The 17,249-nt window shown below is 38.0% G+C and overlaps 1 protein-coding gene and 2 pseudogenes across 1 annotated transcript; all 3 read left to right on the forward strand.

Moving 5' to 3' along the window:
- The window catches only part of LOC115476834, a 557,863-nt pseudogene that overhangs the window by 169,960 nt on the left and 370,654 nt on the right, over window positions 1–17,249 (forward strand).
- LOC115476838 lies at window positions 2,839–5,366 on the forward strand (annotated as a pseudogene).
- Window positions 8,038–17,235, forward strand: LOC115476839 (protocadherin gamma-B2-like). Its single transcript, XM_030213412.1, has 2 exons — window positions 8,038–10,544; window positions 17,089–17,235. The coding sequence occupies exons 1-2, from the start codon at window positions 8,136–8,138 to the stop codon at window positions 17,233–17,235; spliced, it is 2,556 nt and encodes an 851-aa protein (XP_030069272.1). The 5' UTR covers window positions 8,038–8,135.

Below are 17,249 nucleotides of genomic sequence, written 5' to 3' on the forward strand. Positions count from 1 at the left end.
AGTGTGCAAATTTGAATTATGCTTAGTTGTGCCTGTAAGATAAGGGAAGTAAAGAGTAGAAGATTTTTCTTTTCTTTTGTTATTGTTTATTTTACTTTATTTGCCTCAGTCGTGTAATTTAGGTGTTCCTCTTGATGTGGACTTGAAGAGATTGTACTTGCTTTATTGGTACTTTTTGTAGTTATTACATTCTTTTTCTGTATTATGGTTTATAATACAATATTAAATGCTAAATAAAAAAAAATAAAAAGAAAGAAAGAGAGCTTAGCATCAAAGAGGACACCCAGGATTTTCACTGAGTCTTTGAAGGGAAGAGAGTGACCATCAATAGAAGGAGAAGGAAGAAGATGGGTATAAGATTTGTGAAAAGAAATGGCCTCACATTTGAAGCCCTTTAAAAATAGAAGATTGTCTTTCAGCAAGCTGGAGACAAATTAAAGGCAGAAGTTAAGGAAAGTTAGAGAGGACAAGCCAGTAACACTAAAGATTTGGATATCATCATCATAACCGAAGGGGATACAGCCTTGTTCTTGGATAACAGTAAAAAGAGGAGACAGGAAAATATTGAAAAGAGTAGGGGCAATGATAGAGATATGAAGGATGCCAGATTGAAGAGCAAAGTCTGGTGAGAAGGAATGAGTGTGAGAGAGACACAGAGAGATAGCTGGAGAACTAAGAGATGACAGAACCTGAGATACCAAAGGAATGCAGATGGTATAGAATCAATGAATGATCAACCAAGTCATATTGTAACAGGTCTTCAAGTCATATGTTGTTATTCTAAGAAGACACAAAGACACTACCAAAAGTATGCAGAAAAGAAGCCAACAAATTCCAGGCTCTAAATAGAAAACAAAGGAAAAAAAGCAGGGGACCTCACAGGTGAAATGTAGAGGTAAGATCCAAAATTATGGGTAGGAAAGCCTTCATCTTTTTACAGGTACATATTTTTCCCTTTGCCAGATGTGGAATCTAAGGAGGAAGCAGGGTTGATACAGTTTGGTGCCCCTCATCTGAAGGTCTTTAGTTTCTTTACATCATGACCTGTAGTCATTCTGCATCCTGGAACAGAAGAATTAATGACATATACTGTAGCACAACTAAGCTGATGCTGAAACTTTGCATGAACCCATCAATAAGTCTTCAGGAAGATTGAATTATGCTGATCTCTGAGTGTCAATTGTTCAATCTACATTTGGAGACTGCTAGTCAAGTAATCTGTTAACATTTGCTGCATGACTACTATGAATTATATGATCCTTGCACATGTGAGAAAATCCAGTTACCTGCAGAACCTGTTGGTTTTCTCAAGCAGTTGCTAAAGGTTCAAAGATGCAATTGCCTTCATTATTTGTGTGTGTTATACACACACACACACACACACACACACACACACACACATGGGCAGATTAGGGGCCTAATGTTGATTGGAGGGAGGGGTATAGGGCTGAAGGCAATGGCCCTGCCTGCTTCAGATTTCACTCTAGAGTTGACTGCCTCACAGGAACCAGGAACTGTCTTCATTGCTGGACTGACTCAGGTGATATAAGAAAAGCGAGTGGAGATCTGTGCAATGAAAGGCCCTGTCTCTCACCAAAGAAAGATGGTGGCATTGCTTCAACTTCCTCATTTTGTGACTGTGATGGGGGCATGCTGTTCTTTGGATCCATCTCTCTAAAACCTTTATTATTTAGGAAGTAAGGAAAGTTGAGAGCTATGCTGGGGACAGGTCTTATGGCAGATGATGTATGCCTAGAGAGTGAGAAAAGTGACTGAAAATAAAAATAAAAATTTCATCATTAACCACACTGTTTTCTTTTAAGATATCTTTTGGATCATTCAATTTTGCATCAATGTTATCTAGAAGGAAAGGTATCTTTTATATATACCCTACTCAAGTTACATTCAACATTTGCCAGTACTCTGGGCCTTTGACTGGACACAATTGCTTCTACAGCCCTGTGCCTAACTGATCTGCTAAATAGCCCAGACAGATACATGTAAGGAAATGCTCAGATTCAAGATTATTTTAGGCTGTGATGAGTCTCCTGAAAGACAGTGAGGTGTCTTTTGAGAGAGGTGGTGTGGCATAATATAGGTGTAGGCCAAAATTCTATATATGGCGCTGAAAAATCAGACCTGATAAAATTTCATGCTAAGTGCTAATCTATAAATTGTGCTCAGAGTTGAGCACTATTTACAGAATAGCATTTGGTGCTGGGATTTATGCCAAGTAAAACTTGGTGCAAATTATTATGCACTTATTCTATAAAACTGTATGTATATTCTAGGAGCACCCACCAATCTACCCATACCCATCCCATGGTCATGCCCCCTTTTTGGATCAATGTCTAAAATTTACACACAGATCCCAGTGCATAAAATGTGCACATAAATTTTAATTGATGCAAATTAGTGTTGATAATTGACTATTAAGTATGAAACAAACCCAGTGCCAAAAGTTAATATATTAACGATACTCAAACTTTAACGGGCTCATGTAGTATCATGTTATGACTTCAACGGCGACTCGTTTCACAAAGGCAATCTTATCCTTGACTTGCTTGCTTCATAGGTTCTACTTTATTTAATGTGTTTATTCTCAATCCTCTCATTTTTTTCAAGCATATTTTCAAACTTATGTTTTCCAATTTGTATAATTTTATTTAAAGTTGATATATATAAAATATCAAAAAGCACTTAGTTTGATGATGAATATTCATTTGACTCATAACTATTAGCCTGGCTAAAAATAATAAATATATAACATTTTTCAACCTATGAAGCCAACCTAAGCTAAGACTGTAAAACAAGTTTATGGAATATAAGTTTGACTTCATGGCGGCACAGAGGATCGGCGAACCCACAGTAAGGATGCTGGTTTACTTCCTAACCTTTATCCTAGGAATAACCGTGGTTGGACAGCAACGCTATTCCACTATTGAAGAAATGGAAAAAGGTTCTTTTGTGGGAAATATTGCAAAAGACCTGGGTTTAGATGTAAGAGAACTGGTGGACGGCGGAGCCCGTATTGTATCAGAAGATAAGACACAATACTTTGCTCTCGATAAGAAAAATGGACATTTGATTATTAATGAAAAAATTGATAGAGAAACGATTTGTGGAAAACAGGTTCAGTGTCGTTTAAATGTAGAGATACTTGTTGAAAATACAATGCAAATCTATGCAATCGAAGTAGAGATTCAAGATATTAATGATAATTCACCCTCATTTCCTAATGGGGAAATAGTACTGGAAATCAGTGAGTTACCTCAACAAGGAACACGTTATCTAGACGTAGGTATTTATTCTCATCAGAGTTACCAACTCAGTAACAATAACTATTTCATTCTGGATGTGCAAACAGGAACTGATGGTGTGAAATTTGCAGAACTGGTTATTGAGAAATGTCAAGCTACTCACCATGTAATCCTCACGGCTACTGATGGAGTGGATCCGGTCAGATCAGGAACTGCGCAAATCCGCATCGTTGTTTTGGATGCAAATGACAATGCTCCAGTTTTTAATCAATCTATGTATAAAGTGACTGTCAGGGAAAACATGCCTGTTGGTACAGTGGTAGCCACGCTGAATGCTACAGACAAAGACGAAGGGATGAATTCAGAGATAGTTTACCAATATTCAAAACATTACTGACAAGGCTACCCAAATATTCCAACTGGACTCCAAGACTAGTAAAATATCAGTTCTGGGACATTTGGACTTTGAAGAATTTGAAGTCTATGAAATGGAGGTTCAAGCGAAAGACAGTGCTGGTCTCTACTCCAGGTCTAAAGTTTTGCTACAGGTTCTTGATGAAAATGATAATGCTACAGAAATTACGGTTACCTCTCTTTTCAGTCCAGTTGCCAAGGACAGTCCGTGTGGCACAGCAATTGCGCTTTTAAACATGAAAGACCGAGATTCTGGGCAGAATGGCCAGGTGACATGCTCAATTCCAGATAACCTTCCTTTTCAGCTAAAGAAGAGGTCTGGCAGCTACTACAATTTAGTTACTGCAAGAACCTTAGACAGGGAAAAGTCTTCAGAGTATAATGTAGCCATTACAGCTATAGATAAAGGAGATGTACCTCTTTATACAACCCAAACAATCAAGTTACAGGTTTCAGACAAAAATGACAATTCACCTATCTTTGATCACACATCACACATCTGTTATATAATGGAAAATAATCCCCCAGGAGCTTCCGTCTTTTCTGCAGTTGCAAGAGATCCAGACTGTGATCAGAATGGCCAGATTGCTTATTCAATTATGGAAGGTCATGTCCTGGAATTATCCATCAGCTCCTCTGTTTCCATCAATTCTAAAGATGGCGTGATCTATGCTTTACGCTCACTCGATTACGAGCAGTTCAAAGAGATTCAGATCTAAGTCATAGATGAAGATAGAGGTTCCCCACCTCTCAGCAGCAATATCACCATTTCTCTTTATATACAGGATCAGAATGATAATTCGCCAGAAATATTATATCCTTCATTTTCCTCAGACGGCTCCACTGGACTGGAGTTGGCTCCATGCTTTGTCAATGGCGATTTTCTTGTAACTAAGGTGGTGGCTGTTGATGCTGATTCTGGACAGAATGCCTGGCTCTCTTATCAGCTTCTGAGAGCAACAGACCCTGGCCTATTCACTGTAGGACTTCATACTCGAGAAATCAAGACTGCTCATTATAGAAAGGTGATCTCAAACAAATTCTGACTGTTTTAGTTAAGGACAATGGGCAGCCATCTCTCTCTGCTATGGTCACCATCACTATGTGTTTGCTGACAGCATCCCTGAAATTCTTTCTAACTTAAAACAGTCCTTCAGCAAATCCAAACACCGACTCCAGTCTAACACTCTACTTGGTGATTGCTATAGGTGCAATTTCCTGTCTGTTTCTTTCCTTTCTTAATAATACTGCTGGCTACCAGGCTCCATTGTTGGAGAGCACCGGTCTTGCAATCCAGAGGTGGCCAGTTCAAATCCCACTGCTGCTCCTTGTGATCTTGGGCAAGTCACTTAACCCTCCATTGCCTCAGGTACAAACTTATCCAGTGTACCTGAATGTAACGCACCTTGAGCTACTACTGAAAAAGGTGTGAGCAAAATCTAAATAAATAAATAAAATAAACTGTTTGAATCTTCCAGTGACAATTTCAGCAATCAGTATTTAGGTGTAGATGGGGTCAAAGCATTTCTGCAGACTTACTCTCAAGATGTTTGCTTAACAGCAGACAGTGGGACACATCCATTTCACTTCTCCAAGGCAAGCTATTCAAGCACACTACCTGATAATGACACGTCTGAGAAGAAAGAACTCATTTTTAATGAAAATGAAATTAATAGTTGTGTGGGCGATTAAGTGCACCAGGTAAGTTTCCTCGTTTTCATTTTGAATGTTCATAAAGAAATTTCATCAGTGAGAATGGGAGAATAGCTTTAAATGATCTAATTTCGAAGGAAGGCATTGAGTAATACATTAAAAAAACTAATACAGTTGGGAAAAAATTGTGACTGTATTATGAATGACAACTATTTTGTGTATTTCTAGCAATAAGCGTTAAATAGGGCATGATGAAATTAACAAGGCTTAGCAAAACTTCTGGAAATCATCCCCTTCATTACTTTCCTACAGATGGAAGCAAATTTAGTTAAAGGAGATTCATCATATGACACATCCAAACATATGCAGCCATTCTTTTTATACCATCCACTTTCTAATTGGAGATCCTCTGTGTTCATCCCATGCTTTTTTGAATTATATCACTGTTTTTGTCTCTACCACCTCCCTCAGGTGAGCATTTCACATTTACCACCCTCTCTGTGAAAATAAATTTCCTGCCATTACTCCTAAGTCTACCACCCCAGAACCTCAATTCATGTCCTCTAGTTTTACCATTTCCCATACTCTGGAAAAGAGTTGTTTCTATATTGATACCTTTCAAGTATTTAAATGTCTATATTATATCTCTCCTGTCTCTTCTTTCCTCTAGAGTAAACATATTCAGGTCTTCCAGTCTCTTCTCATATGCCTTTTGGTGCAAGCCCCATACCATTTTTTGTCACATTCCTCTGTACATCTTCAAGTCTTTTTAAATCCTTAGCATTATATGGCCTCCAAAACTGAACACAATACTTCTACTGGGACCTCACCAACAACTTGTACAGGGGCATCAACACCTCCTTTCTTCTGCTAAAGACTACCTAGTAGACATTAAACTAAATTGACTCAGAAGGATGTGTCTCTGTAAAGCCTTCAATAAGACAGCACACAAGAGACTCTTGCCCTTTGATGAATTACCAATGGTGGTCCCCCCTAGCACTGTTCTGAAGGGGCTTTTCAGTGCAGAGTCACTGGTTGTGCACGCAAGTCAGCTATGTGCAATGATTTGCACACACAACTTTAGTTACCATATATAGAATCCGGGGAATATTTTATAAAATAAACACCTCTGCACACACTTCAGCTGTATACATTTGCACCTACTACATTTTATCATTTTAGCTGCCATTATGCCTATATTGTATTCCAGTAACCTAGCTGGAATTAATGAAGACAACTTAGGCACTTACTTTGTCTGTTTACTTAGGTCACCTGTTACACTTTTGTCTTTGCTTTAATTACAGGATTCTACCATTTTTGCATTGCAGTTGTATTTTGGGAAGCAAATCACAATTAAAAATTCTTCAAGTTTAAGAAAATTACAAATGATGTGAATACTCTTCTGAAAATATTGTCACCCTAAAGAATCAAGGAATATATCATTCAAAAAGAATTCTACCATTGGCCATGCAGACTTTTCTGCATTGCATGCCTTATGATACCTAGTATGGGGCAGCTCAGCGATGCTTGAGTTCTTCAAATCTCTGCTGACTGAGAAGAAGAGGCACTGGAGCAGTTAGGATACTCCATCATCTTGTCTGTACACACATTGGTCGAAAACCGGAGGTGCAAAGATGGGATCTAGTCATGCTGGCAAATTTGCCAAGCTCTCCTGGAAATCGAAGGGTAAGAGATACGATATACAGGATTCTTCTAACTCTCCTTCGAGCAAGGAGAGAAGCTATGAATATTGGGATCCTCTATTTCCTGTCAAATCAAGGAGTGGACCATGTTATAGCCGACACGATACTCTATTTCCCCTCCGATTTAAATGTAAACAACTGTAAGATTTTGTTGGGGAGAATTAGCAGATAGGACAGAGACAAGAACAGGAAGATGAGAGAGATTAACACACTAGAAGAGAAAGAAAAAAAGCTGATATGATGGAAGAGATAAAGAAGATGATAAATTTTAGTAATACTAAAAATTGTTTTCAAGGCGAAGCTGAAATGTTCAGTTCTTACTTTTCTGTTTTACCGATATGCAGAAGAGCACTGGAAGGCAAATGGCATTCTTTTTTCTTTTGTCATTAAAATTTTTTTTTTATTGAAGTCTCAAAACCAGAGAAAACATTTAGTGGAAGGAATTTTGCTTTATGCAGTATATACAGGACAAATTAAATCTTAACGTAGAAACATACATGAGCTGCTCTTCACAGCCACCAAATATTCTTACCAAAATTATTCCGCTAAGACTCTGATCTGTTGGAAGTTCGGTTTAGCAAATGTAACAATAAACAATATACAGCTAGATTCGTACATGGAAGTTCATTTCAGCATTACTTTTGAGAAGTATTAGCTTTGTTTTCTGTAAACCCAGATACAGTTTTTAATGGCTGCTTTTTTTTCTTGTCAGTATTTAAGAGTCTGGGTTTTAAAGTTGTCACTATTTTCTGAAGTTTTTTAAAAATATATTTTTCTAAGGCACTAAAATCAATCCCATTGTAATTCTGGGAACATACTCAGGGTGCCGCTGTTGGCCAGTGTGAGGAACAGCTAAAGGCGGAGATCTTTTGGATCCTCCACATCAATGCTTTGTTTTCAGACTGAGCAGAGCAGAAAGGGGCTACCGCAGGAAGCAAGAAAGAGAAATCGCCAATGGATTAATAATTACAAATATTTAAAGAGGTGGGTGTTCGCTGTTTTTTTTTTTGTTTGTTTAGGTCCACTGATCTCTTTTAGTAGAAGCGCTTTTAAAAAAAAACCCCGATTCTACGCAAATACATTTGACAAGCTGGCAGTGGCTAGGATGGAAATCATTGGTAGGCAACTTGGTGCAGTAGTCAGTCGGCAAATAATGTTTTTATTCTTATTTTGTTGGTTTTCTCTTGTAATTTCTGAACAATTTCACTATTCATTTCCTGAGGAAATGGAAAAAGGATCTATTGTGGGAAATGTTGGCAAGGATTTGGGATTAAACGTGAAAGAGCTTTCAGCTCGGAATCTCCGCCTTGTTTCCAGTGTTAAAAAGCAATACTTCCTTGTCAATGTAAACGATGGGAATTTGTATATAAAGTCCAGAATAGATAGAGAAGAAATATGTGGGAATGCACCCATTTGTGTTCTAAATTTTGAAATGCTTGTTGAAAATCCGCTCAATATTTTCCCTTTGAAAATTGAAATTCAAGATATTAATGACAATTCACCACTTTTTGTCAGAAATATCACTTTTTTAGAACTATCTGAGTCTTCTTTACCTGGTGCTCGCATTCTTATAGAAAGTGCGGTGGATCCAGATGTTGGTATCAATTCGTTACAAAAATATCATCTCAATCAGAACCAATATTTTATCCTCAGTACTAAGGAGAATGCTGAGGGCAATAAACATGCAGAATTGATACTGGAACAACCAGTAGACCGGGAAAAACAGAGCACCCATCACTTAATTTTGACAGCTACAGATGGTGGAAACCCAATGAGAACCGGAACCACTTATATTCATATTAGTGTTATTGATGCTAATGACAATCCTCCTATCTTCAGCCAAGAAATGTTCAAAATTAGTCTGAAGGAAAATATACCGGTGGGCACATTAGTGATTCAACTAAAAGCAACTGATGTTGATCAGGGCATAAATGGAGAAGTTGCTTATTCATTCACAAATGTACCGAACAGTGTTCTTCACAAATTTAGTCTGGATTCTAGAACTGGTGAGATTCGAGTTAAAGAACTTCTGGATTACGAAGAAGCAGCATTTTTTGAGATGAACGCTGAAGCAAAAGATGGAGGTGGCCTGTTTGCAACCTGCAAGGTTCTAATAGAGCTTACGGATGAGAATGACAATGCACCTGAAATAGAATTAATGTCAGTTTCCAGTCCAGTTCCGGAAGACTCTCCGGTCGGCACAGTAATAGCTCTGATTAATGTCTATGACCGTGATTCTGGACCGAATGGAAAAGTATACTGTCATTTTCGACGTGATTTACCTCTTCAGCTGATATCAGCCACTAATAACTATTACAAACTCCTCACTAAAGAGAGCTTGGACAGAGAAAAGATCTCCATGTACAATATCACAGTCACAGCGACTGACGAAGGATCTCCTCCTCTCTCCACAAACAAAACTATTCCTTTGGTAATATCGGATATCAATGATAATGCCCCTGTTTTTGAGCAAACTTCCAACGTCGCTTATGTTCTGGAGAACAATCCTCCAGGAGCCTCAATTTACAGCGTAAAGGCCTCAGATCTGGACTTGAACGTCAACTCTCGAATTACTTACTCTCTGTTGAGCATTGAAGAAGTGTCTTTCTCTTCCTACATCTCCATCAATTCACAGACTGGTATTGTTTATGCTCAGCGCTCATTTGACTATGAGCAGCTCAGGGACTTTGAGCTGCAACTTAAAGCCGAAGATGGCGGCTCCCCACCTCTCAGTAGTAAAGCCAGTCTGAGAGTTTTTATTCTAGATCAAAATGACAACGCGCCCGGCATCCTGTATCCTTCACTCGGATCAGATGGGTCTTCTTCCTTTGAGATGGTTTCTCCTTCGTCTAATATTGGTACCCTAGTAACTAAAGTGATAGCTATAGATGCTGACTCTGGCCACAATGCTTGGCTGTCCTACCAACTAATCCAGGCCACAGAGCCGTTGCTTTTTCAAATTGGGTTCCATAGTGGAGAAATCAGAACAGCTCGTTCTTTGCTAGAGAAAGATCCCGTGAAGCAGAAAATAGTCATTTTAGTGAAAGATAATGGACAACCATCTCTTTCATCCACAGTGACTTTGCACGTGGTATTTGCAGAAACATTTCAAGAAGCTCTGCCTGAACTAAGCAACCAACCCAGTGACACAGAAAATCAATCTAATTTACATGTTTATTTAGTCATAGCTCTGGTTCTGATCTCCTTTTTGTTCCTTTTTACGATTATCCTGGTGATAGGGAGAAAAATCCTAGAATCCAAGGAGGAAGCAACAGTTTTTCAGCCTTCTGATCTGTACCCAAAAGCCGTTCCCAGATTCTCAGCAGACTACAATGAGGGAACTTTGCCTTACTTATACCAACCTTGTGCAGCACCAGAATCCAAGCAGAACGAGTTTATATTTTTAGACTTAAATTGTCAAAAATCAGATATAATTTCTTCAGACAACGCTGCAGTACAGTTAATGAGCAGACAAGATACCACTATAATATCTGAGACCAGCACCTTTCCTGAGGTAAGTTTTGTAATGTATTTCTGCTAGTGCATTGTGTTATCTAGTTCACCAGTTCTCAATCCTATCCTCGGGACACTGAATAAGCATGAAATAGATTTATATACATTGGAAGTAGTGTTTGCAGATCTCTTGTGCATATGTAATATGGACAATCAGATAGTATATCCCGAGAACTGTGGTAAGAACGTTGATCTAGTTATTGTAACAAACTGTTTCAGTGATATTGGAACTGCATCCCTTGGACAGTTGTGTCCAATAGTTTGATCTGCAAGGTCATGACCTATACTAAGGTTGCAAGATTGAAAAATGAAGCGTACAGTTACTCAGTGGCATAGCCACAGGTGGGCCTGGGTGGGCCGGAGCCCACCCAATTAAGGCTCAGGCCCACACAACAATAGCACACCTTTAGCAGTAGCTGGTGGGAATCCCAAGCTCCGCCAGCTGAAGACTTCCCCCTGATGGTAATGAAAATGCTATTCTCCATGATACTGGCACCTGCGCATGCTCAGTTTTCAGCGCATGCCTGCTGCAGACTACTAAGGTGGAAAGAAGCGTTTTCCCACCAGCTGAGATTTTTTTTGGTGGTGGGTGAAGGAGAGAACACGATGCCCACCCACTTCTTGCCTAGGCCCACTGAAAATCTGTTGTCTGGCTACGCCCCTGCAGTTACTTGAGAGAAGTTAACAGCGTGTTGAGGATAGATGATTAATTCCTATGTAAAATGAGTTAAAGTATCTAAACTCATATGGCTTTCTCTTTCTGTCCAACCCTGTATTGAAATGGATCATGGTCTGTAACATCAATTAGTACAGCTGAGTTTAAAAAAATATTGGAAAAGTTGCTAGAGGAAAGGTCCATGAACCATTATTCTTCAGATATCTTGTGGGAAAGCCACTTGTTATGGCTGGGCATAAGCAGAACAGAGTCTTATCTACCTGGCAGGTACTTGTGATGTTTATGTTTATGTTTATGGAGTCTTGATATAACACCTTTCAAAGGGAAATCAAAGCAGTTTACAAAAGTTAAAATCATAAGAAGTAAGAAATGGGCTGCAATTTCTGGATAGGACAGGGGAAGAATGAAAATAGCAAGGGTATGGAAAAGAAGGGAGGGGGAAAGAGAGGATAAGAAGGGGAAGGGCAGAAAGAGGAACCTGTTGGCAAATGTCTATTGGGCCACTATGTGCCACTTTTGAAAGCCAATGAAAATAAGCATGTTTTAAATGAAGTCTTAATCTGGGCTAGGATTTCTCAGTTCGGAGTGTGGGATGTATTTGTGCTCAGTGAGTTTATCTTTTTGGTCTATTTTTGAAAAAAAATGTTCAAGTGAAAAATGCTCAAAATCAAGCCATTGGGATGTAGGAGGAGTCAGCATTCTTAGTAGACTGGCCACACAGATATCCTAGCAGAGCAGCAGGGAAACGAAGGGAGCACTGCAGTGGACTTAACATAGAAGCTCCCAGGTACACATCTCACCGTTACCTCCCTATATTGTGTGCTAAGCCCTCCAAAACCCACCAAAACCCCACTGTCTCCAACTGTACACCACTACAGTAGCCCTTATGGCTGCAGGGGTCACATATATGTGGGTACAATAGGGTTTTGATGAGATTTGGAGGGCTCACACTTTCCACCACAAATGTAACAGGTACAGTGGGATATGTGCCTGGATCCCCTTCTGTGCAGTATACTGCACCAAATACTAGGCTACTCCAGGGATTTGTTTGCTGCTGTAATAGGACTGACTGTAACATCTGAGGCTGTCATATGTACTGTTTCTTTCACATCATTGGGGGGAGGGTAGGAGGGGGTAAGTTACCACTGGGGGAGTAAAGGAGGGGATAACACTTCCGAATGAGATTCCCCAGCAGTCATCTGGTCATTTAGGGCACCTTTTTGTGCCTTATTTGTTCTAAAAACACATCTAGACCAAAATGTTTATATTATAGCCTTGAATATTTTTGTTTTGTTCCATTTTGGCAGAAAAATGTCCAAGTATTAGTAATGCCCAAATCCTGCCAATGAACTGCATATCAAGACATTTCAATAATGAGTTTTGAAAATAACAATTTGAACATTTTGGTGAGAAAAGCATCCATTTACGGCTTTGTAGCATTTTTTGTACATTTTTCTGTTTCGAAAATAGGCCTCATAGTAATATCGTAGATGATGGCAGATAAAGACCTATACAGTCCATCTAGTCTGTCCAACAAGATAAACTTATAGCATAAGGTAGTTGCATTTATAGAATAGTGCTTAGCACCTGGAATCACACCTAACTTTAGGCACGGCCATTTACACCAATTGAAACGTGGTGTAAATCCTCACACCTAAATTAGGAGTGGATCCCCCTTATTCTATAACTATTCACATAAATTGCAGGAATGCCTCCAATCTGCCCATGACCCTCCCATGGCCATGCCCCATTTTTGGAACCACATGTAAAATTTAGACACAGATCCTATGCCTAAAAATACACATGTTCCAATTATCACCAATAATTGCTTGTTAAGATCCCAATTAACAGTTCAATTTGGCTCTTTATTCAATTAAATTGCACACATAAATTGGGAGAATGCCCAAATTTGCACAGGTAATTTTTAGTGCTTTTTATACAATTAGGCTGTTAGTGGCAGCTGCTAAATAAATAAATATTTTTGAAATTTACCCATGTCTATTAATTTTTATTTTACATATAAAGATTTTACAAAACATGTGCATGCCACAAATAATAACAATTTCAAAAAGAGAAAAATCCCAAACTATTAAGGTTGCTACATTAAAAGCCTTCAAGATGGGAAGAATGCTACCAGTTTGCATATCTCAGTGCAATCAAGTTGCATGTGTTAAAAACTTCAAATGTATGTCTAAAAATGTTTTAGTAAATCAAATGTGTAAAATGAAAACTGCCCCAAAATTGAAAAAAAATTTCCAGAAATTCCAAAAATGAACTTAAACCTTTTGCCTTTGCATATTCCTGATGTGAACATAAAAGCCTCATAAAAATCATTATATCTTATCATTTTTTAATTTAATATTATGCCTTGTTTGAGCATGAGTCAAGGAAGTTTACATACAATTGTACAGGTACTTTTGCTCTCCCTAAAGGGCTCACAGTCTAAGTAGTATATTGTACCTGGGGCAATGGAGAGCTAAGTGACTTGCTTAGGGCCACACAGAGCTGCAGAGGGAAATGAACCTGGTTCCCCAGGATCTCAATCCACAGCTGACTGTTAGGCAGCAGTGGGAATCGGTATGCAACCCACTGCACTAACCATTAGGCCACACCTCCACTTTCTATTTTCAAGATATAATTTCAAAATCCAGTGTCTGTCAAGATTCAGTGTTTCTTTGGAATCATTATTTTTGCCATTTAAGTGTTCCAGAAGATCTGTTAAATTTGGGCTATCAGTTTAGATTTACTATTCCACTTACATTTATGATCAACTTTCTCCCTATTACCAAGTGAATCATAAGGCCGATTGCTATGAAGAGAGGAGTTATAAGAATGTGAAGGAGAATAGGTGTGCCATTGGTTGTGTGGAAAGATCTTATGAGGAAGGAAAACAACTGTTTAACATTTGGAAAGGAGATAACTAATTTTATCTGTGGTATATCAAATAAAGTTCAAATGTGAAATGTAAGGGTAAATATTGTACAGAGTTTATTTCAGAGAAGACAGTGATGGACTAAAGTTTGTTCAGTAAATTGAAATTCAGGTAGACACCAACGAGTTCTGAGAAGATATTTCTAAGACCCCTGAGGAGTGGATTGTGGTAACAGTGAGGGCACTGAGTAGATACATAGGTAGGGTCTTAGAGACAAAGTCTCCATCTTTGCTGTTGCTGAATCCAACAAAATACAATTGTTCAGTAGCCCTATGAGTTCCCTTACTAATCAGGTAGTCCACCAGGGACCAGCTAAACTTTGTGACAGATAAAACTAACCAAACTTGAAAATATTTCTCTGATTGAAGACTGTAATATCAAGGAACTTAAACAGGATGATGTATAGAAATATTGAGGAGTGTATGAAGATACATTAATTCATCAAAAACCATTGAAAGAAGAGATCAGCAAAAAGTACAATAGGAGACTGAAGTTAATATTTTTAAAAATGCTTTAATAGCATGTAGTGAGACAGAAGCCATCATCAACTTGCAATCTCTCCAACTTGCAGTGATATACCTAACCCAAAAAGACCTCAACCAGCTGGATGGTAATAAATAGAAAACTCTATGTCCACCAGCTAATCTGTAAGAATCAGTCAATGCCAATGTATACATCCTAAGAGCTGAAGGTGAATAGAAGCTGATCACACATTAAAAAAGTGCTTTTATAGACATCCAGACATTGTGCTAAAACAGAAAAACACAACAACAGCATTAGAAATGACAGAGCCAAATGAATATTCTGTACTACATGTAAAAAGGAGAAGATCATGATGTTCCAAGGGATTCAGAGACCAAGAAAAAGTGGCAACAAGATACAGAAATAATCCTATCTTTAGGCACCACTAGCCTGATTAAAAAGACCTTCATACCCTATGAACTTCACAAGGAAGATTTCTTTAGTAGATGCAACTATCAAGAGGAGCACTATGGATAAATTTCAGAGATAAAGATTACATTCAATATGCCTCTGCTGATGAGTAAAGTTTATTCTTGTCAAGAAATACACAGAAGAAGCTCATTTGAGTTCACTGCCCCAAGCAAATATAATTCACCAAAAGGCAACCACACATCAAGCATGTGCCTACTGAGAATTTGGCAAGATAATGTGAACATATGGGCATTTGATGAATATGTATGACAACTACTTCCATTTGCAACCCAAATATATTTTCATCAACAACAAACAAATATCAAAAAATACTGTGAAAAATCTATTTAATGAGAATATGAAAAACAGTTCAACTGGATCCTGGATATCAGACCTCTTAGATACTTCTTGACTAGGTCATAGTCAAATACAGCAATGGTTAATATAGAAATTGAAAAACTGGGCTTGGTAAACCAAAACAATTCATAATTTCCTTTTTTTTTTTGTAAAATTAAGAATTTCATTGAATTTTGTGGTGGAAAATTCTTCGTTTCACAAGTTTATATAGATACAGTTGTATGGTTTCCCTGTTAGTCCACTTGAATGGGCAGAGACGAAGCTCAGCCAAACAAATGCAAGGTGAAACTTTTTTGTTGGATAAACTTGTTTTCTTGACCAACTTTATGGAGTTGTATTCCCTTTATCAGGTCAAAACAAAATATGCAGGTAAACCATGAACCACAGATGACACTGCAGTACAATGGTGGTGTGAAGGTGAAAGGGAAAGGAAAAGAGAAACTGAAGTGGCTGATATAGTAGATCCATAAATCTTCTCACCTCCTACTACATAGAGCTCATTAATGTTTATGAAGAGATTCTTAACCAAATTTTAAAATCAATTGAGAATAGGTTTGTTTTGTTTGTTTGTTTGTTTATTTAGTTCATATCACCTGACAATAACCGCTAGAACTTATCAGGTAGAGAAAAGTTATTTGATTACAATATATCAAACATTAGCTACTGACAAAGGTCCATACTGTTTTGAATAAGCAGAACAATCTGGTTGAAAATAGCAAATAAGTCCAAAAGGTTTTATTTAGAACACTTCTATTATGGTTCTATGATTGCTTAACTTTGGAATTCAAATGAAGAAATCAAGATATTTCATACCTGCCTAGGGAGAAGTACTACAAAGCACAGCTTGATCATGAGAGGATGGTGAACAGCTTTGTCTTTCCTCAGTGTCCTCTGTACCTTGTATTTACTGAAAACTTTCAAGAAACTATTCCCAAGTATCTAATTCAATGATGAGGGCTGCATTAGGGGGTACAAGAAGGACAATTGCTTGTTAAGCCTGCTAACTGATCGGAGGGGGGGGGGGGCTCCCAAATTGCTGCCCTGTTAGTGATTTTGTTTATTAATCCAGTTTAGTTAAGTCCTCCCTCTAGCTTTTTTCTAAGTTGATGCCAGTGAGTTCACTTAACAAGAACTCTATTAGTTCTGAATGGTAACTTTTAGCAATTGTGAATGATAACAGAGTCTGGGAAAAAAATGAAATCTCTTTTCTGGAACCAAAGGACACCTGATCAGATATTGTTTATTCTAGTTGATGTATATATGATCAATCGTTGCCTCAAAATGAAGCTTGAGATTTACAGCCATGGGAAAGTTAATTTGATGTGTTCATGCTTGTGTTTCAGTATGCAGAGTGCGTTTTGTAGGCTGATTGGTGTTATTTAAAATTATGCCATCGTTTTTTAAAACGAATCCCAAAATGCAAGCTGTTAAATCACTTCTATGCAAAATATATTTTTAAACTATTTTTTTCTCTAAATAAAGCAAGTAAATTGGAATTGGAATTATGTAGCACAATAAGTAAGATGTAATTAAGAGCAAACCTGTGAAAGTATTTCTGGAAATATACTATGCACAAACATATCATGAACATAATAGAAGAAAACTGCATCTCCAAAACAATGAAATTTGTTAAACGCTTTATCTCAGCTTGTGCAATTATTGATAAGAACTCTGAGCGTCGCTGTTCACCAATTTGGAAGGAAAACGGAAATAGATCTTACTGACTGTCAGGTTCACAGAAGACCGACCTCGAGACTCAAACAAACTCAAGAGCTGGGGCTGAAAGAACCTTAATGAATATTTGAGGA

This window comes from Microcaecilia unicolor, chromosome 8 (assembly GCF_901765095.1).
Source record: "Microcaecilia unicolor chromosome 8, aMicUni1.1, whole genome shotgun sequence".
Lineage (NCBI taxonomy): Eukaryota > Metazoa > Chordata > Amphibia > Gymnophiona > Siphonopidae > Microcaecilia > Microcaecilia unicolor.

Bases quoted from the DNA above. Each gene is read 5' to 3' on its own strand.
- LOC115476839 (XM_030213412.1), top strand. From the start codon at position 8,136: ATGGAAATCATTGGTAGGCAACTTGGTGCAGTAGTCAGTCGGCAAATA. The intron at 10,545-17,088 runs GTAAGTTTTGTA...GCTTTATCTCAG, and splicing joins AGACCAGCACCTTTCCTGAG to CTTGTGCAATTATTGATAAG.